General features: G+C 51.2%; 7 protein-coding genes across 7 annotated transcripts; 2 read left to right on the top strand and 5 right to left on the bottom strand.

Annotated features, from left to right (window-relative positions):
- Window positions 1-959: 959 nt before the first annotated feature.
- On the bottom strand, window positions 960-2,711 carry POX_c03489 (uncharacterized protein; the record flags this gene model as incomplete). The annotated part of the gene is made up of 3 exons (XM_050112384.1): window positions 960-1,892; window positions 1,953-2,438; window positions 2,514-2,711. 3 exons carry the CDS (start codon window positions 2,709-2,711, stop codon window positions 960-962), a joined length of 1,617 nt encoding a protein of 538 aa, XP_049969940.1.
- A 1,486-nt stretch (window positions 2,712-4,197) lies between these two features.
- Window positions 4,198-5,614, top strand: POX_c03488 (uncharacterized protein; the record flags this gene model as incomplete). Its single annotated transcript, XM_050112383.1, has 4 exons — window positions 4,198-4,635; window positions 4,738-4,891; window positions 4,966-5,175; window positions 5,256-5,614. The coding sequence occupies 4 exons, from the start codon at window positions 4,198-4,200 to the stop codon at window positions 5,612-5,614; spliced, it is 1,161 nt and encodes a 386-aa protein (XP_049969939.1).
- A 328-nt stretch (window positions 5,615-5,942) lies between these two features.
- Window positions 5,943-8,156, bottom strand: POX_c03487 (uncharacterized protein; the record flags this gene model as incomplete). The annotated part of the gene is made up of 7 exons (XM_050112382.1): window positions 5,943-6,185; window positions 6,323-6,619; window positions 6,693-7,319; window positions 7,416-7,515; window positions 7,599-7,664; window positions 7,728-7,847; window positions 7,996-8,156. The coding sequence occupies 7 exons, from the start codon at window positions 8,154-8,156 to the stop codon at window positions 5,943-5,945; spliced, it is 1,614 nt and encodes a 537-aa protein (XP_049969938.1).
- Window positions 8,157-11,227: 3,071 nt separating this feature from the next.
- On the bottom strand, window positions 11,228-12,724 carry POX_c03486 (uncharacterized protein; the record flags this gene model as incomplete). Its single annotated transcript, XM_050112381.1, has 1 exon — window positions 11,228-12,724. The coding sequence occupies one exon, from the start codon at window positions 12,722-12,724 to the stop codon at window positions 11,228-11,230; it is 1,497 nt and encodes a 498-aa protein (XP_049969937.1).
- Window positions 12,725-13,534: 810 nt separating this feature from the next.
- On the bottom strand, window positions 13,535-14,520 carry POX_c03485 (uncharacterized protein; the record flags this gene model as incomplete). Its single annotated transcript, XM_050112380.1, has 3 exons — window positions 13,535-13,579; window positions 13,636-14,190; window positions 14,260-14,520. 3 exons carry the CDS (start codon window positions 14,518-14,520, stop codon window positions 13,535-13,537), a joined length of 861 nt encoding a protein of 286 aa, XP_049969936.1.
- A 1,391-nt stretch (window positions 14,521-15,911) lies between these two features.
- On the top strand, window positions 15,912-17,546 carry POX_c03484 (Demethyl-4-deoxygadusol synthase; the record flags this gene model as incomplete). The annotated part of the gene is made up of 4 exons (XM_050112379.1): window positions 15,912-16,259; window positions 16,344-16,372; window positions 16,456-16,912; window positions 16,971-17,546. 4 exons carry the CDS (start codon window positions 15,912-15,914, stop codon window positions 17,544-17,546), a joined length of 1,410 nt encoding a protein of 469 aa, XP_049969935.1.
- A 734-nt stretch (window positions 17,547-18,280) lies between these two features.
- POX_c03483 (uncharacterized protein) lies at window positions 18,281-19,959 on the bottom strand (the record flags this gene model as incomplete). The annotated part of the gene is made up of 4 exons (XM_050112378.1): window positions 18,281-18,825; window positions 18,914-19,013; window positions 19,092-19,133; window positions 19,204-19,959. 4 exons carry the CDS (start codon window positions 19,957-19,959, stop codon window positions 18,281-18,283), a joined length of 1,443 nt encoding a protein of 480 aa, XP_049969934.1.
- Window positions 19,960-20,943: the final 984 nt, after the last annotated feature.

Raw genomic sequence — 20,943 nt, 5'->3', positions numbered from 1 at the left:
ATCACGTGATACCAAGTCGGCGTCACGCTCTCCGAACGCTTGGTCATCTGGTCTGCAGTGGAGGGGTTCAACCCCACCGCGCACACATTCCTGGAGTACCAGCCGTTCATGTGGTTGAACCCCCTGAACCCATCCGTGCACGTTCAATAGATTCTGTGATTGTTATGCGGCAGCACGGTAATGTAGAAACTTGATCTATTGGTAGCTTGTACTGCGATATCATTCCTTTATCAATCATCTTTTTTCTCCTTTCTGCAAGTCCCATCCATAGCCTCTATTGAAACATGAAAGCTGGTAATCTGCTCAATATGTTGAAGTGTATGGATGGAATGGACCTGTGGCGCTGATATATTTGGGAACACCCGTCCACGATGCCCGTGAAGAAGCCTGACGCCAGCCCACGCGTGGTACTCCCAGAGCACCAGCCCTACACAAACCAGGTACCTAAGCTCATTGGACAACCTAGTACCTAGGTACTAATGATCAATAAGCTTTGGTATATCGGGGCAGACGTTTCAATTGCGCAGATGTACCTAATAGAGTCAGAGAACGCAGCGGGCTGTCAGCACTCGTACATGTCGATAGGAATATCCGACTGACACGGAGGTGCCTTGGAAAGGGTTTGATTTGTAGACAAGCTCCCTGAGCTTGATCACTGGAAAGCTACTGAGGTAAGTAGTAGGTGTCCAGTCGGAAACCTATGGTTGATGTCGCCCTACTCGGATTACAAACTCATCATGTACGAGGAGGTACTGCACATATCTCAACGTCGTTATTGGCTTGGCATGCAGGACTGCGCGAAACATTAGGCAGAGTGCGAATCCATCTTGAAATACCTGTAGAGAGCGGGCTGTTCGTTAAGATTCTTATGACTCTAATCAATCTATTAAATGGTAGTTTTCTTTTCGAAACTAAAGTACATGAGCAGTGGTCATTGATTTTGGATGATTCTCCAAGGTCTAGCCTGAGAAAGTTACGGGCGCTCCGTCGAGCTTGAAGTAGCCGGGCTGGAGTTTCTGGAAGACACCAGTCGGGTCCAAGACCTTCGCGATTTGTCGGAGGCGAACCTTGTTGGTGGTGCCATATCCGGCAATTGGATCCTGGAACATACTGGCGTAGTTCATGTAGATGTACTCATTATAGATTCCCATCTCCTGGGCCTTCGCGATGACCTGATCCCAGAAGGCGTGAATCCAGGCGTAGACAGTGTCGTCGTCGGACGCATCCTCCCACCAAAAGGCCACGTGCATCAGATGAACCGGGCCGTGGGAGGCATCAAGTCCCAGAGCATTTCCACCGTGACGCTTCATGTTATTCAACTGAGGCACCGTGATTCCCTGGTAGATGATCACCGGATTGGCCCCCTTGAGGTTGATCACCTGAGGAATCAAAGAGTAGAAGAGGTTCACGACCCAGTTGCTAAACTCCTCGTTGAGCTGTACCGTGATAGGCCAATAGATCTCGCGATATCCGAAAGGGTTCTCCGTCTCCAGGTACTTGACATATTCCACCAGGGTTTTGGTGCTGGTTGTATCCGTGATGGCAGGAATGCTTCGGTATTGGCGGAAAATTGCCGGATCAGCAACATCTTCCACATAGGTCAGCTCCGCCGAGGCGATATTCAGGCCTTGATTCTGCAGGAAGGCAACGTATTGCTGCGCCTTGCCGTCGACGGTAGCGTTGTTGACAACGTTGATGAAAGCGTCTATGACCTGGGGGAAATTGTTCTCCGTGAAGACTCGAGCACCTCCCCGCATTGTCGGACAGGGGATCGTGTAGAGATTGTACTTGGTGACGAGTCCAAAGTTGTTTCCACCACCCCGGAGAGCCCAGTACAAGTCAGGGAATGAAGACTCGCTGGCGGTCACGATAATACCAGTCGACGTGACAACCTATGTCGCCCAAGTCAGAACAAGCCGGGCAAAAGCGGCACGACGGCTCGGGCAACGTACCTCGAAGCTTTGGACATTGTCCGAGGTCCAACCATACAAGTTGGAGTGGTAGGAAATGCCACCTCCCAGAACAAACCCGCCGACACCGATGCTTGAAGCACGACCACCCACTGTCGCCAAGCCATACGGTTCCAGTGCAGAATATACCGACAACCAGTTATTGCCTGGCTCAATCGAGGCGACCGATTTATCCGCGCTCAGAGTGACTGCCTTCATATCCTTAAACCAAATGCTGATTCCCCCCACACTGCTCGAGGCTCCCTTGAAGGCGGCATGGCCACCACTTCTGGCAGCAAATGGACACCCGGTAAGCCGAGAGAGCAGCACCGCGATACTTACGTCCGTGTTTTTGGAGGGACGGAACACACAGTGCGGCTGGGCTTCTTCCTGCTGCACCGACCAGAAGGAACTGGTAAAGTTGTTATACAGTGCGGAGTTTTGCGCATTGACCTTTTGTGATCCGAAGAGGAAGCTCAAGCTTGCACACTGTTTATAAAATAATTAGCGTTCAGTACCCATTGCTCACCAACTGCTTCAAGTCTGCCAAAAATTTTGACATACCGCTGCAGCACATCCACTATCGACGGAGCGAGCTTGAATGGTGTTGAATGAGTCCAAGGCGGGAATGCTTGAAACATTGACTCCGAACTGGAGGAGACCCTCCGTGACATTAAAGCTGGAGGCCTCGACCCCGTCGGCTCGGGCCAAAGCGACACCGCCGATGGCCGCAAGGGCACCGGCAAGAGAAATTGAGAGCATAATGCAGCGAGATCGATATGAAGCACACCCGACGAGATCACACAGATTTTGAGCAGAGACAACTCGAAGACATCCAGAGCGGCAGGGCAACGGCTACACCATGGCTTTTTAAATCGCCTGCCTGGATATCCTCAATTGTGAAAGACAGATGCCCGGTAAGCCGAATATCCGCGATCCGATCGCTTAGTAGTCGACGATGCATGGTTTCCATACTCTTTTGAAGATAGCTTCAGGGGTAGCGTTCTCGGATCACGCACGCCATTTACAATGGGTCGCCCTTCTCGATCCAGACATCCGCCGACCCCACGCGAAATAAAATTTCCGAGCGAAAAAAAAACATCTCGAGAGAAGCATTAGTGAGTGAGTAGGCGCAAACCTGGAAGTCAGGTCCAGAATGTAACCCCCGTGGTGGCGCTTTATTATGGATATTATGGAGAGGGTGGGCTTTCCAAGTTCGCAACTCGACAGATTCCGGACCACCAAGTCGGAGACTACTGGTTTGACAGCGGCAGCAATCGTCGCCTGTGCGTCCAATCAAACGCGTCTCGTAAAGAGTACGGTGGAGTCCGGGGCTTCTCACCTCCTCGGATAGGTTTAGTCTTCACAACTCCAGCGGAGGTCGTGGTCGTGGCGGGAATTAAATTGTTGGAGTTGAAAATGTCCGAGGCTGGACAGCGCCCCGGGCCAGAGGTTCAAAGCTTCGACGGATGAAATTTGCGACACCCCACGGGTCGGTCCGGTTGATGGGGGGTCCCATCCACAGCAAATCCATGGATGGAGACTCGGAAAAATCAAGACAAAGAGGCAACAGAAAGATAGAGAAATAGGAACAAAAGCCTAAACGATCTCATTCAAACCCGAGCAATCCGATGAGACGTGGATCTCTTGCTCAAACCCATTTTCCTGATCTGGAGCTCCGGCATTTACCTGAATCGAGCCGACCAAAGGTCCTGGCCTCTGAACCTGGTGCATGGGTGTCTGCCAGGTTACATTGCGCTAACAAGATGAATCGGATTGTCTGGACGATTTGGGTAACCGAAACCCGCCTCGCTTAGATCTCCAAAGTGCTTGGTGCGACGAACGGCGTTCTCCAGCGACAATGAGTGGAGCGCCACGGTACTAGTATATGCATCTTGAATCCTTTCCGCTTACTGAGACAGGAATCCCTGCATGGCCCGGACTCAGTGTGCGGTATATGACGGTTTCGCCCTCCGCGATCTGACTGCCACCAAAAGAGTAAATGAGAGCAAACTTTGCCAGTTTGAACGCTGGTAGGCATTCGTTGCTGATTTCAGACGGGATCGAGGAGTAAGCCCGACAACATGGGAAAAAGACTTGGCTAGGTCCAGATATAGACCGGTATCCCTTTTCCATCCACTTGACCTCCTACAATGTTGTCAACTCCTGAGGGCGTATGCAACATCTCGGTTGATCTTCGACCGTTCAGCAGTTTTCCGGCCGCAGAGAGCCGTACCGCTGAAAAGTGATGGGAACAGCCTCATCCCTCGGCGAGGGCACGTTCGGCCCCAAAACGATCAAGGCTACTGGCATCGCTTTGATTGTGTTGACCTCGCTTGTTGCGGCCGCACGTTTTGTTGGCTCAATCCGAGGACTTAAGGATATCCGAGCGGAAGATTGTCTTCTGCTGGTGGCCTACGTCTTTTTTTTGGAACTCAGCATCCTGTACATTTACGTTGCGCCCATCATCTTCCGCCTGGACTCGCTCAAAAATGGACTGATCCCGATGTATGCGACCGTGGCGCAAGACACATTACAATTGCAAACCGTCTTTTTCGTCACCACTTCATCGCTGTGGATATGCCTCTGGATGGTCAAGTTCTCGCTTTTGTCGATGTACAAACGCCTGGTGGTTGGCAAGGCCTACATTGCCGCGTGGTGGGGGATTACGATCGCTTGCGCTGCTGTACGTAACCAGATGTTCTTCTAACACTCTAACTCTGGCAGTTCCACTTCCTTTGTGAGATTTTACCTACACCTATGCTAAACTGGGGATGCCTTTCGGTAGTTCCTCGTTGGCTGCATTCTTTCCTCATGGTTCTCCTGCTCGAGCTTCCATGCGTGGTTTACTGCGGGCGCATGCAATACACCCCGGGATATCCGTGCAGCCGTGATCAGCTTATATTTCGCATATGCAGTTGACATCCTCACGGACCTGGCAAGTATGTCCCCGTCTGCCCCCGAGATTTCGATTTGACAGGATGTGGAAGAACTGATACCCATTTGCGATCCCCAGTCATGGCGCTCCCAATTCGACTTATCTGGCACTTGAAAATGCAAATGAAGCAGAAGCTTAGTATCGGAGGTCTCTTCTGCTTCGGATGGATCTGCATCATCATTGCCACAATTCGAGTCGTTCAGTTAGGTAGTGCGTCCAACGAAGCTTCCAATGGTGAGCCCGCTCCATCGTGGCTTGCCCTGTGGGGGATCATCGAAGCCTCAATCGGTATGTACATCGCCGAATTTGGAAAGAAAGCTTTGAAAACAAAAAAATGGTTCCGTGATGACTGACGCTGAAGTCTGTAGCTGTTATGATCGGCTGCTGTCCCGGCTTATATCGCGTTGTTAAATCAGTCATCTCGCCCTCGAAACCTTCCTACGCATACGGCTCATATAATGCTCGCGGACGTGGAATGAGTGGGATACCATCACACAGATCTGGAGGTCATGACATTGCCATGACGAATCTTTCCGGAAAAGACGGTGTTTTTCAATCAGCCAGCGCCTATCGATCTTCAAGCCCCTCAAGCAGCCAGGAACACCTCGCTCGTGGCAACGGTCGGGGCGTAATCCTCATCAACCATGGCATCGAGGTGACAGTGGATGACCGGAATGAGGACTTTGACCAGATGGACCACCAAAGACGACACGGTCGCTCGCTTTAGAAGCATTTGTACATTTGACTTAGATAATTAATTTTCTGCGACAATCACCAAATCATGGCAGCCTACGGTGTTCTTATGTTCATCTCGATTTCATTTCGAACAAACCCTTGGCTACAGTCACTGGAGTTCCTGTCCAGTGTAGATTATATATAGGTAAGAATAGAGATATATCTGCACGACAATATGGATATGCCCAGCCAGACAGATACCACAAAATTATCATCCGGGACGAGGGTTATTGGGCCAATGTCAGTGACATCGTTCTGAAAATCCCGTCTGATACTCCATGTAAGCTGAATGATGTCTAATGTATCTAAATCACAACTCGCTAAAACATCTGTCTTGATCGCATCTCAACGGGCAGGAAACACATCAGCACTGCGGAGAGCCAGATCCCGCCGGCTCCCAACCACAGCACACCTGATGTTCCCTTCGCAATGAGCGATTGGCCGGCAATGGGTGCGACAATACCCGCAATGCGCCCCATGCACGAGAGCATGCCGCTTGCGCTGGCTCGATAAGTCGTATGGAAGATCTCGGGTGCTGAAGCGTAAAGCACGGCGTTGAAGTACTAGAAAAGCGACCTGTCAGTCTCCGTGATGGCCATCGGCAATCGGAAAGGGCGAAACAATAGAAAGTGAAAAAAAAAAAACAAAAAAAAAATAAAAACAAAATCAATCCGATCGCAAACAATGCTCGAATGCGTACCGTTTGCATTATGTACTCCAGTGCGTTGAGACCCACGTAACCTGCCGTGTTTCTCACTTGTGTATACATGGCCATGGAGACGCCCTGCAAGAGAGCAGAGATCACTAGAGACCACTTTCGTCCGATAAGAGGGAGCTGAACAGAGAAGACGGCGAAGATTGCGCCAATGATACCCGGAAGATAAATGTAGATGTATTGACGATAAGTCTCGGTCACGTCGATACCGCTGCCGATATTGTTTCGAAGAAGGACAATGGGCAAGAAAGACCCCGCCAGAGTGAAGGACCAATAGTCACCCTGTTGGCGTGAAACGAAAAAAGAATGGTCAGATAGTCTGCAGGAGGAGCAAGTGAGCCTGTTGATGACATACCATGTAGGCAACGGCTAGTAGGAAAAAGCTGATGCATTGGATCTTGTCCATGAATAATCCACGCATGAAAGTGACCTTCTGGACCACGTTCTTTTTGACGATGCCTGTACGTTGATGAAGCTCCGCATCGGCGTCGATAATCTCAAATTCCTCAATACTGAGGGTCGGCATTGGGGCCTTGTTGAATTTGGCGATTTGGTGAAGGACCTCGATGGCATCTTCGTCCCGTCCTTTACTGATGAGAAACTTGGGCGACTCGTGGAAAGAGAAAATAAAGTAACGAACGATGAACACCATGAGGGTGATCACACCGATAATGATCACTTCGTATCGCCAACCCATATTGCTGGACACGGTGCAGCATGCCTCCCCGGAGCCGAGGCCCGGTGCATTACAAGCGGGGAGATTCACATCGCACCGATACTTGGCCGCGGTGCCAAATGCGATCGCTGATGCTACCACGACCCCAATCGGTTGCCACATGCCCAACAGGGAGACTAAGTAGCGGCGGTTTTGAGGCAGAAACTCTAAAGCGATTGCGGCATCGATGGGAATGTTACCGCCGAGCCCAATGCATGACAAGAAGTAGACTGCGCAAATGGCAGCATAATTGTACTTGACTGCGGCCTGGAGCCCGATTGAATCGAGAAAATCAGCAAAAGCGTCTAAATGGGAAAATTATATGGAAAAGAATCTCCAGAGGAGGGAGAGGGTCCCAATTACCAGCAACATGCCAAAGATCGATGTGATCAGGCAGGTGAGATTAAATGCCCACTTGCGGCCGATGATATCTGTGACAATACCGAATGTGAAGGCACCAACTCTGAGCCACAATTGTTAGCCATGCCGATTCCCTTCCACCTCGCTCGTCTTCTGGAACCATCAAGTCAGTGGTGGGGAACTCACGCGAGACCGGCGTTGGAGCAAGTGAAAATTAGACCCTGCCGGTCGGCAGGGACACCCATTTCTTGACTAGACAGCAGGAATGCGCGTTAGCAAGCGAGAACGTGCCCTCTCCGTGTCGGTTCAACCTACAAAACGGCTGACGCCATCAGGCCAACCCCTTGCGCCCACGCGAGATCGAGAAAATAGCCAAAGCCGCATAAGGTCCAGATACACTGCTGGTACCTCCCAAAACCAAATTTGTCGATCTCTCTGGAAAAGAAGAAGGGAATGGTTGTCAGATTAGCCTCATTTTTGGTGCGAATGGGTAAACCAGCTTCATGTCGCCTCCTTGTTGAGAGTATATCTGTGGTTTCTGGTACTCCTCGGGTTCTCTCCCTCCCCCGAAATTGTCACTAACCGATTGATCAGCGCAGCTTTGCGCTCAAAGGGTGTCGCACGACTCGAGATGGCGACATCGCTGGTCCCAGTCAAGGAAGGATGGCCATCGAAGGAAACGGCCTCATCGCCACTCTGTTCTGCGTGCGCGGCATCTGCTTTGTGGCCAAGAAAAGCGTCCATTTCATCGCAATCAGAATCCATGTACACTCTTTTTTCTTTCCCACGGTCAAATATGGGGCTAGCGTTTGTTCAAATACAATCTGACCTCCAATCTGCAATCGAGATCACGGGAAAATGCTACGTGATGGGACGCATGGAGGGTGGACCACTGAGGGCTGTCGAGAACCGCTTTCGGGAAGAGGGTGAGTGACTTTGGGCGTCACTGTCATCATCCCCTCAGAGCTGCCTCCCAACGCCGTCCAGACTTGGGAGCCTCTGGAGCCTTTCCAGACCTTCCATTTTCCGCATCGCGTTCCAGATTTTCCAAGCTTTTCGCGTGTTTCCCGTCTTGGAGAGCTTGGGTCACCGCCCGAAACGATCAGCACAGGAAACAAAAACCGGCCTTCTGGGTGGGATATACCGCATCACTCGAATCACTCGCATCATTCTGCCTTGATCATAGGCTCCCATTTATGGTTCATCGATGGCGGGGTGTACCAGTCATCATGCTAGGTCATACGTGGTCCGCGCAGGGTACATCAAAGGTTGAAGACGCGCAAATGGCCCAGAAAGAAGGTGGAAATATTATTATTATTGCTGGATTCATGATGTTTTTCCCAGTTCGGTGTTCCCCTCTCTCGTGTGCTTCTCGGCCCTTTGGTTTCCCCTCTGATAATATTGTTAATTCTTCTCCTCTTTTAGAAATCAATGTCTCTATTCTAATTCATTCCTTCCCTCTTTTCCCTTCGCCTTTTCCCGCTTTCTCCAAGTTGTTCTTTCCTGTCAGGCTGCCTGCTTGCAAATAGAAATTGGAGAAAACAACGCCACAGGAAGCTGATCAAGCTCGGTTTGCGGGTGAAAGTCGACCGACTGTCTCCAGGATCATGCGCGGTTGTTCACGTGGAAGAGTTTTGTATTGGTTGTCGGCATTCGGATGCACGACGAACAAAAGTATACATTACGAGGAGAACCAGGACGCGAAATGCGAGCTGCGCAAGACGCCGTGCGGACGTGCCTTGGGAGCAAAAAGGTACCCGACTTTGACTGAAGCTGATGATTTACCCTCTTAGGCCCACTAAAGAGGACCGGTGGGCGGACTGCAGTATGCGATTCAGTAGTATGTAACCATACCATTAGAGGCATATGACTGCGCACTACAAACATAGTAGCACCTACCTCTGGAGGGATCCCGAGATCCCCAGTGAGGGCATGGACCATCTGAGCCGACTGTGGCCAGGTTAACGATCGGAAAAGATCTGCGCTCAGTCGTCATTGGATCGGTGTCCACTGTGCCCAGGGTTTCCCCTTTCTCTCGTGCCTCCGACCGGGCTCCCTGGTCTGGACATGGCGATCGGCTTGGATGTCGCCGGATAGGGACTCTTGGCGAAGGGGGCAGGCGTGGAAACTCATCCTCTGCCACTGTCGAGTCTCGAGCCGTTGACCGGTGCTACTACCTACTCCTCTACCGTCAGTCAGCACCTTCAATGGGTTATTGTCGATGGTCGATGGTCGATGGTGGATGGGAAAGGGTCCTGGCCTCGGCTGGATCGAAGTCTTGGCCATTTCCGGTCATTTCCCAATTTTTTGCAACCGACGAGACGAGAGGACTATCGGTCCTTCTTTTCCCTCCTGAGCTGATTGGTGGGTCGAGAAAGGTGCCAATGTGCCAGTGCGACGCTCTGACGCCCGTGCTAGCAATATACTTGATACGGCCTCTCCACCAACCCTGATCGGTTTCCGAGGTGGTGAATCGGTGATCGCGTCCACTTGTGCTCCATTGGCCCGTTAACAAGGGCAGGAAGGGTTACGTGCCAACACGCATGGACCACGAGGCTCGAGCATCTTGCCTTGTATTTTTTCATGCGCAGCAGCGACCTGCGCGAGCGTTGGGTTGGGGTGTGTGTCCATCTCCGAGGGCCCAAGGGACTCCAATATATGCAGCATGTGCCACGGAGGGAGCAGGAGGATTGTCTACAGCAGGTGCATACCGCCAGGACATGGATCAATCATAGCCCACCAGTCTATGCCTCATCAGAAGACCAGGTGATGAACAATGGCGTCTTGTTAGTCCAATGAACATGAACTGATCAGACAGTGGCCGAGGGGGGACCGTTGAGAAAATGCAGGAGATTACGAAGAGGGGCAGCAGCCGTCCCCCTCTTCTTGTCACCCAGCCGCGCTATTCGCAATTAATGATTCTTGTCCAGAGGGTGTCGACAAGATCACGAGGCAGCGCGACCGGAAGTTGCTGGCGAAGGGATTCCCAGTCTGTCCTTCTTTCGTCTGTCCGTCTCCGCCCGCGCGCTTCAAACACGCGCTATCACATGCGAGCGGGGCAGATCGACTCGCTTGATCCGGTCCACTTCCAAGAGGGGCATCCAAGATTTCCGCAAGCTCGATGCAAGACATTTGGGACCGATATCACAAAAAGAAGAGCAGGCAAAAGGAGTTTGAAAATGGAAGAACGAGAACGACGAGGCTGGTTTTGTGGATCGCACGATACCAAGACCTCATCGTTTATATGGAAGCTCGTGGTAACGGGGCCAAACTAAGAATCAAAAGAGGGGACTGTTGGAGAGAGGCGGAAGCTAATCTGAAGCCCCGCAATTATTTCACGATCCGATCGAATCCGTTCCGTTCCGTTGGAGCTTGCACCACATTGCGGGAATTTCGTTTGTCTCACTTCGGGCGGAGCCTTCTAGATCGGAGGGAGGGGGGGGGGGGGGGGGGGCGCCACAAGAAGCAAGAAAGGGAGGAACGGAAAGAGAGGAGAGAGAGACAAGGAGAAGGGGAAAAATAAAGACTTGGTCGGCCCAGTTCACAGCCACTTCGGTGAGAGATGCCGGACAATCGAGTTAATCATACCAAAAAGGAATACCAAAAAGCCCAAGAGAATTTTTAGAAAAAAACTTCATCGGGAATGGGGGTCTCCGACCGTCTATTTTCTAGTTGAGAAGTTCAAGAGTGTCGTCGGATAGCGACGTTGGCAAGGTGGGCAGCTGGGCGATCATTCCCAGAGCAAGGTTCACGGCGCCGGATCCAAGATCGTGCAAGATCTCATAGAATTGAATGTGGGCCTCTCCTCGCCAGCTCTAGCACTGGAACATCTTGGTCGTGCTGACGTTGAGTCGACTCCACTGCTGGCCTCTGGCAAGCGACTGTCCAAACCGGATGGGCCAGTAAACATGATACAGAATGAGGAACGGCAGTGGATCCCAGATGGCAAAGGTGCCATCCCGCCAATAAACAAGATGGTAGCTGAGAGTTTTCAGTCCTTTCTGCACCTCCGAGAAGCTACCAGCTCCACAAGCAAAGGCTAGAACAGGAATGATGAGGAAGGTGACCAGATCGTGACCGATCCAGTAGTAATCGTCCACGGGGGAAGCTGGAGTGGCGAGAACATCCGATTCTGGGACATCACGACCTGTAAAGAGGGACAGGTAGGCGCGGGCCATCTGAGGAGTGTCTCGGAAGAGAACAACTGCCGTGTGAGCGCGTGGATTGCACTCAATAGGGTACAATGTGGCATCCTCGCCGGTCTCTTCCGCAAGGAAGTCAAAGCTCAGGTGGCCGCTAAAGGACTCACCTTCGTGACGGCACACTTGTTCAGTGAACTCCAGCATCTTCTGATTCAAGGCTGAGTTGGGTGGAAGGGCCTGATAATGCATGAGCAAGTCGGAGGACGGACAGGCAACAAACGCTTTCACCCGACCCTGAACCACCAACGAGTGAGTGCAGTACTCGGGACCCTGGATGAATTGCTGAAGTTGGAAAGGCCGTTCAGGAGAAATGTTGAGCGATTCCAAATACGAGCTGGTCGCGGCTGGCCCACCGCGAGCCAAGGGCAACAAGGTCATCATCTGGGCCCTGGCCTTGTCGTCCACGCCGATAGGCTTCAAGATGAATCTCTTTTGACTACCATCTCCCGATCCATCGCGCGCGGCCACTCCACTCAGGATCTGCTCCACCTGGCCCACCGAGGTGCATCGATGGGACTCGGGTATCGCCAGTCCCAGGCTGCGGAGATAGTCCATAAGCAAGTCCTTCTCATGGAGCTTCTCCACCGCGTCACGGTCGAACTGGACAGCCTTGAAGTTGGACCCGAGCATCTCTTGCGCGATCTTCATGACTTCACCATCCTCAATGGCGTCAGTTACGCTGCTGCAACTGATCCAGAGGTTCACCCTCTCGGATTTGAGAATGTTCAGCAGAGTCTGAATGTAATGACTTTTTTTGTGATTGATGGGCTCCTCGATTGCGTAGAATTTGGCGATGGAGCGGGAATATCGTCCCGGCGACGTGAACGGCACGGACTCGGTGTCGGCAGCTATGATGCGGTGGGGGGTGCTTTGAGCTAAGAGGCGAGCAATAGTCAGGCCTTTGGTCATAGAGATACCCGTCACCAAGATTGTCTTGTGGCCGCTATGAATGCCTCCCTCTTTTGATGGATTCGGCTTTTGCCAGCCGCGGAGCAAAAGGGCAATGGCTGTCAGTCCCAAGGAGAAAGGCAGGCATAGAACGCTCAACAGAACAAGTAGCACATTCTTCGGCACGTGTCTGTAGAAGAAGGGAGTAGGTCCGCCTTCCATAGTGGACAAAATGTGGCACGAAGATGATGATCGACTAGATCAAAGAGACCAAGGCTTTGGATATGAATGTGTACAAGCTGGATCAAATGAATCGGACACGGACATGATATCGTTCGCTCGCTGGAACACGTCATGGTCATGCAGTCTGCTTCCCCACCAAAATCTGGTTCCTTGAAAGCGGTGCCTGTTTACACGCAACTAGACTGAGCTCGCCGCGAAGCTCAAAGTCTGCACCGAAATGTGAGGCGTTGGTCTTTCGCTACTGTTATCCACGCGCGCGATCGGTCCAGATTACCGCCTGGTTGTGGTCCGGACTTCTCCTTTTGGTTTTATCTGATTTGATTTTGACTTCGTCTTCTGTCGTTCTCACTAGCGTCTCCCCCACCTGTCTACTTGTTGTCTCCTTTTCCTCGCCGTTCCAGTTCTGTGTCGTGTCATGAATTGATTGATGAATTAATTTCATTTACATTTTTCAGATTTATGATTTCCAATATTTGATTTAATTTTTTCCCTTTTTCTGCTTTGGCGGGGCAACCAGACAGAGTGGATCCATCCAAGCTCCAAGGTCGCTGAAGATTTACTTGTCCACGACGGACATGAACCCCGCGGCTGTAGGGGTCATAGCGAGGGTAGGCCATTGTTTACAAAACAAAATGAGGGGGAAAAAAAGGGAAGTCCAGTAAAGCCAGCAAATCAGATAATTTCTAATCCGTTCGTTGATGACTTCGAAAAATCTAATGATCAGCAAAGTGTCCGACATTGGTAGACCGGCCAGTCATGATCGCCGCCATGGGCAGCTTCGGGATGGAGCTACTGCACGTCTTCGCCCACGCATCGAGTGATTTCAACGCCGTCCTAAAAATTGATTAGCCTCGCAGTTGACAGCGCCAGAGCTCGGGTTCTTGCTGTACCGGAACGCCCGTGGGCTCGAAACTGTGGACGATTTTGCTTTCGTACACGAGATTGGGATTGCCGGGGCTTTTGTTGAATTGCATTGTGGCATAACGCTTCTTGTACTGGTCGACAGTATCCTCGGGCAACTCTTCACCCCGGTGGATCTCACCAAGCTTGGCCCGTTTTTGATTCACATTGCTGCGCACGTAATCGAGGTAAGTTGGGTTTCCGGGCTTGATGACGTTGTCCGCGGCGAGAACTGAGCCCGGCCGCACAAGCTTCAACTCTTCACACAGCTTCAAATCGGTGGTGTATGCGGGTTTGTAGTGGTCGAGGAACAAAAGATCGATGAGTTGCAATTGTCCTTCTGCGTGCAGACGCGCAAGGGAGGCATCGCTGGGCCCAACGACGACCTCGACGATGTGCGAGAGGCCTGCCAGGTGGACCAAAGACATGATAACGGCGGCAAATTCGGGATTCATCTCGAGGCTGAAGTAACGCTGGCCGCCCACTTTGGCGAGCATGTTACCGAAGAGGATGCATGAGTAGCCAACGTATCCCCCCAACTCGACCTGAGAGCGTATTGACCGTCAATCCATCGGCGATTTTGAAAATGTGGGGGCATGGTGACATCAACTCACCATGGTCTTGGGCTTGACTTCTTGGATCAAGTCGCAGACAATTCGTCCCTTGTCCTCGCCAACGTTCATGAGATATTTCTTGGTCCGGCCAAATTCATCAATTGCCCTGAGGACTTTTTCAGGTGACCCCCGGATATTGTCCAGATCTGGATGCGCGTAAACGAAATGCAATAGTTCAATCTCACGGCCATCGTCAAAGTATCCAGTGCCTTCCTCTTGAGCCGCGTAGGCCTTGGTCTTGTCAAATCCAGCGTCTGTCATTGTAGTAGATCCCTGGGGGAGGATTGTATATTTCTTCCTAGAGCTTCGTCTGACAAGAAAGATGAACGAAAGCAAAATGAATGACTGAGCTTCTGTTTAAGCGCTCGCAAAGATTGATCCTGGAATTTCTACAAAGCCAAGAACCGGCACGAGAACGATCCGGGGGTGGTACAGCACAGTTGAGCGGTGTCTTCGTGTCGGGTCCCCTCAGTGAGCGGAGAAAACCCACAATTTTATTATTATTTCCCCCTTCAGGAATGAGAGGGTTTCATCTGAAGAGCAATGTGGCATGACATGAGCCGTCATACTTTGCTCTGTACAGCAAATTACGTCGATTGTCAATGCATGGCCGAATCCGCGCACCCCTCACGGAGCACATGTCTCCATGCAACTCGAAGACCTGGAGCGGAAATTCCACCGGGCAGGCTAGGTCTGTGGTTGAATCTACATGGTACCTGATCCAGTAAAGCTCCACTATTGGCGCGGGAAATTTCAAATATTCTCTACACTGGGGGTTGAATCGAGCGAGATCGATGGCATGGAGACCTTGCAAAGCTTCTACCCCTCACGGAAACCTGATTTTCAACGTGTCGCTGCAATACTGTTCGGAATAACCTTTGAAGTCTGTGAGTCTTTGTGCCAGTGGACTCTGGTCAAATCCACTCTTGCTTGGACATGTGCAGTAGATGTCCCTCAACTGGATGATCAACTGTGTTGAGTCAAAAAAGGCCTCGCTTTGTCGAGGATCGCCTGGCGGGCCCCTGCATGACCTCACCATAAAATGTTGGCAACGTATTCTGCCTGCGAGATGCATGCATGAAACATGGAAAGCCAAAACTCAGCGGATCTTATCTCCTATCACGATGGATCTTCGTACAGATCCTCCGAAACTCGCAGTGCTAAATCAGGCCTGATGCTCGACTAGGTGCACAATGCATTGTTCAGGCCTGTTCTGTTTGGGTACCTGCCCTTTTCGGCTTTCTTTCCCAGATCTTCATGGCCATTCAAGGTGAAAAAATATCGTGAAATTGACATTTCGTTGTTCTTCTCCTTTTGGAAAGAGGAGTCAGTCGAAAATTCCCAAATATGGCGTGAAAAAGACCCCGTTACGAATCATCTTGCTCCAAGTCTTTGGGAAGCCATGACCAATTCGGATGCCGCTTTCCAGACGTAGAGGAAGATGGAACGTGGACCATTCACGATGGATGCTTCGTCCAACCTCGGGTACACCGGGCAATACAGGCCATGTGAGCGATTTTGAGACAGTGGAGGGGGTATATAAGTGACATGGGCCCGGGCCAAATGGACGTTGGCGACTCAACAAACTGTCTATTTTTCCCCCTGAACAAGTCTCATTCAAAGGTTGTTCACACTCTATTCACGTATTAAACATGTCGGACCTCAAGGCTTCTGTCGTGGAGACAAAGAGTGGTTTCCACGTGGAGGGATACGAGAAAATTGAATACGACTTTACGTTCTTGGATGGTGTCTTTGAGACTCAGAACAATCAGCTGGCTCACTTGTATGAGCGATGGGGTCGTTGCTTGGCCATCATGGACAAGAACATCTATGACATCTATGGCCAGAAGATGCAAGACTACTTCAAGCATCACAACATCGAACTGAAGATTCACCAGACCATGATTGGCGAGAAGGCCAAGTCCCTGGAGACATTTACTCAGATTGTGGACTCCATGACCGACTTTGGAATCATCCGCAAGGAGCCCGTCCTGGTTGTCGTAAGTCGTCTCCCGAGATCTCTGTTACTCTCTCAAGTCTTCGTCAGGGTGCGACTCATATGCTGACGTCTTTTTTGCTCCTAGGGTGGCGGTTTGGTGACCGACGTAGCTGGGTGAGTGAAAGGAATGCCAATCAGTTGCCAGACACTTGAGCCTGCAGAGCAGTCTGACTGACAATTTCGTGACAATGAAATAGATTCGCCTGCGCCGCATACCGACGGAACACCAACTACATCCGCATTCCCACAACCGTCATTGGCCTGATCGACGCCAGTGTCAGCATCAAGGTTGCTGTCAACTACGGCAACTATAAGAATCGCCTCGGTGCCTACCACGCGCCAATCCACACCTTCCTCGACTTTGGATTCCTCCGCACTCTGCCGGAGGCTCAAGTGCGAAATGGATTCGCCGAGCTCATCAAGATCTCCAGCTGTGCGCACTTGCCCACATTTGACTTGCTCGACAAGTATTGTGAGCAGCTGATCTCCACCAAGTTCGGACGCGCTGGTCAGAACGAGGAAGTGAGAAAGGCCGCCGATGAAATCAACAGGAACGGCATCTTTGAGATGCTGAAGCTGGAGACTCCCAACCTCCACGAGATCGGTCTTGACCGAGTCATTGCCTATGGTCACACATGGTCACCCCTGCACGAGGTATGTGTCTTTGTTCACCATGGGTCTTATGAAAGCATGGTCGCTGACAGCCCAACAGCTCACGCCACCAACCCCTCTCCGTCATGGCCACGCTATCTCCATCGACATGGCCTACTCTGCCACTCTGGCCAATATTCGTGGCTTGCTGAGTGACGAGGAGCACCGCAGAATCTTGAAGCTCTTCTCCCGTTGTGGGCTGTCCATGGACCACGAGCTGTTCAATGAGGATATCCTTGCCAAGGCCACGGCGGCTATTCTCAAGACACGTGACGGCTTGCTCCGTGCGGCCGTGCCAAGCCCCCTGGGGAGCTGCAAATTCCTGAATGACGTTACTGACCAGGAGATGGCGGCTGCTCTCCGTCGCCACAAGGCCCTCATGGCGGAGTACCCTCGCAACGGTGCTGGTATTGAGGCTTATGTCGATGCCAGTGACACCGGTTACACTGTCAACACTACCACGGAGGAGGCCGTGCCAGAGCCCGTGCAAGAGCCCGAGACCAATGGCTCGAAGCCAATCGAGAATGCCGCTGGGGTCAACGACGGAGTGTTGAGGACGGGACTGACGAGCGAGCTCAAGGACCTCGCTCCTAATGGCCACGCTAATGGTCTGCCCACTGTTCAGGCTCAGACATGACCCCGGCTCCTTGGTGATTCTGGTGTTTTGTCCGCAGAGGAATATTAGAAAACACCATGCGCTCTATCAGGTCCATCACTTGACCTGTCTTTTCCCTTTTTTAGTCAATCTCTCTCTCTCTCGCGCGCGCGTTTCAATTATCAAACTCACAATACCGCTGTGAGCTGATTACCAGCCCAGCCATTTGTTGCATTCTACACCGGAACATACTACGCATTGACAGTCTTTGTCACAAATCATTGCCCATCCATAAATTTCGATTTTGTTAGAATGGCCCATCAATGCGGTCAACATGACTTGATGTTCCTCATAGATGCCCGGAATCAAAGTGACTGGAAGGTGAGTGGGGGTCACAAAATGATATCGCAGATGATTATTTATTTTCAGGAAATGACAACGCCCGGCTCTACGCTTCGACACAGAGCTATCGGGCTATAACCGAAATAGGGTTGGTGGCAGCTGAATTGTCCATCTGGGAGCTTGACTCACTTCCATTCAGTCGTATGTAGTGCAGAGGTTCTACGGTAGAACCCCCCTCTCCCCGAGAACGCGGAGAGTGTATTCATCGCCTGGAGCACTTCGTAATAATTTATTTCTGGCCGACATACCATGGTCGAAGGTATCAATTTTCTCAAATATGAGGTGCACACAATATGGCCTGCAAAACTATTAAATCAAGGGGCTCAATTTTCTCTTGTGAACTAAAGCTTGCATTGCTCTGACAGATCGCTTCGTCATACCGTTGTCCCTTCAGATGTTAGCTTTAACCTTTCAAGAAGTTGCACCTCGGTTGCTTTCTCAAGTGCAGCGCTCTTTGCCTCTACTGTCTCGTCTGGGTTGCCATAGAAAGCAATCTTCCCCCCCTCTCGAATAACACCCTCCCGGTCAAGACATAGACGCGCCCTTGTGTAGGGGTCGACCTTCCAATGATTGATTCTCAACCGCTCTGCCAGATACGCTCGCTGGCTCTGTGCGGATTGCAATTTACCGTCGTCCATGTTCTTACTCGCATCGATCCAGTCTGAGGTTGCGGTTAAGAATTCCTCACCGATTTCTTGGCGCTCCTGCAAGAGTGCGTCTCGAGTGATGGTGTCCTCCATCCGTCGGTTTTCGTTCTCATCGGGCTCGATATACGTGTACTTCCATTTTTCAGAGCCCCCCAGCTCCTCAACTAGCTGATCACGCGCAATGAATTTGGTCACATCATTGACGTTGTTGGTGAAATTGACCTTGGCAGCAATATCCGGATCCATCCAGCCGCGGATAATTCTCCAGATTCCTGAATAGTGTTTACTAGGTAAGCCCGCCGATCACAACCGCGACCCAGTCCAATGGTCTATCTTTCTGGTGAGTGAAGTCTTCCATACCTGAGAACACCCAAGGGGCATTGTGAATGAGCAAAACTCCTAAACACTCTGGGTAATTGGCTTCGAAGCATTTCAGAATAAACTTGACGGGTGGATATTCCTTGAGAAAGTTTTTCATTCAGTTTTGCTCTCTGTCGCAAATGCCGATTCACGTGAAGCAATAGATGTCGGAGCTTACCATGTTCGAGAGTCCGAATCCGGTCATATCAAACACCACGGCCTGTCCATTGGAAAATTAACAGTGAGCAGACACGCACTCGATCTCAAGCATAAAGCCGAAGAGTACTTACCGCTGTCTCGACCGGAGGCGAGAGAGTCAAACGGACAGATTCGATGACATGTACAATGAATCTCTCCAGCGTTTCCTCACTCTGTGCGCCTGGCTTATGCAAGCGGACCTTGATCACCACGATTGGCCGGCCAAGCTTGTCTGTTCCGTGCACAAATGCCTTCCCCATGCGCATTTGTGCGAGAAAGTCTTGGCCGGCCTTCTTTTCAGCCGCAATTGTGGCGCTCCGCTCCTGCTGCAAGGCGTGCAACTCGCCCTTAGCCATGACGTCGTCATCGACATGCATCTCCTTTACCCGCCAAACAATGGCGGCCATCATCATCGCAAAGGCTTTTGGAACGTCCCACTTTCGAGCACGCAGGAATCGGAGCAGCATGGCATCGGGATTATCGTGTTTCAACAGGTTCAGGATCCCCCCTCTGAGCTCGAGCGAAGATATCTGTGATAAAGAGCTCTGAATCATCTTTGTCTCCTGAGCGCCCATGCCAATCTCCCTGAGGTATGCCGTAACCTTCTGTTGACCTGATGGAGTCGCTGACGATTTATCGGATAAATTGCTCTGGGTGCGACCAAGCAGCGAGTGCCGACGCTGTTGTGGATTTGGGCTACTGGATCTCTCCACCGAGGCCCTAGGGGGCTCTTCGCCCGATGGTGACTCGGCGGCCCTGAGAAGAATCGACCACAAACTTTGCAATTTTGCTTCTTGATTTCCGTTCAAGTTTCCTAGGAAACCGGGCTTAGGACCTTCTGCAGCCATCTTCAGTCAAGTTGAGTAGGCCTCAATGAAAGAACGGCACACTAGGAAGGGATTGGTAGGGAAGAAGGTCGCAACTGTGTTGAAGAGCGCGAATTGAAAAAGTATCGGTCCAGGAACAAGATCAAAATCGGAAGTATGTATCACTAAATGCAGATCCAAATATGTATGATTCGAGGATAAATTCGTTTTCTCTAAAAAGAGATGTTGAGACGGGGGGTGCCTGGTCCATAATATATGACTTGCACCAGTTTTTCTCCCTGCTTGAACCGCGCAAGATCGTCATGAGTCCACATGAACTCCGACTGTGCTGTCATGTGGCCTAGGATCAAGTACTGATCGGCTATTCTATCTCGGCCATTTCAGTCCAATTGAAGCTTAGTGCGTCTGTGGATACCGTGCGAAAATTCCTCGGTAGGTGCCGGTGCCTCGTTGCCTACGTTGTTCCTCCGCATCAGAAAGCGGTTTACCTTCCGGGGTGACGGCGATCTCAGTCGTGGTGGGCCGGGATCAGCAGTCTGTGCTTTGTCACCCTTCCAATCACACTTGTGGTTTTGGCTCCCCTTCCATCGCGCCCCGGATTCTTTCGTTTGTCTTGGGTAGATGATCACACTATGGTCCGTGGTTTGTCTGGGGTTCAGGTGCTTTCGAAGTGGATCATTGCCTCGGGTTCTCGATGCCGCGCGCTGCCTCCCCCACCAACATCGGAGAAACACATGCGGTGAAGCATTCTCATAATTGAGCATTCTTGATGAGGGGGTGCCAGGCTCAGATCATCATCAATGATGACCAAAGGACTACCGCAGAGACTAGCGAATATGTTTCGAATGGGTCAAACCTCACAGCCGGTATGTGGGGTGTGACTGGATGACTGTTGTAAATGAAAAGATCTCCGACACGGTGTCACGGGAGGCGGCGGTCGATTTTTTCCGTGTTCGGAAGAATCCCTCCCTTCAGCCCTTCCCCTAGTCGGCACATTTGACCTAC

This window comes from Penicillium oxalicum, chromosome III, assembly GCF_001723175.1.
Source record: "Penicillium oxalicum strain HP7-1 chromosome III, whole genome shotgun sequence".
In the NCBI taxonomy this organism is placed as follows: domain Eukaryota; kingdom Fungi; phylum Ascomycota; class Eurotiomycetes; order Eurotiales; family Aspergillaceae; genus Penicillium; species Penicillium oxalicum.
Note: the sequence above shows the minus strand (reverse complement) of the source record. Positions and strands in the feature narration are given on the sequence as shown.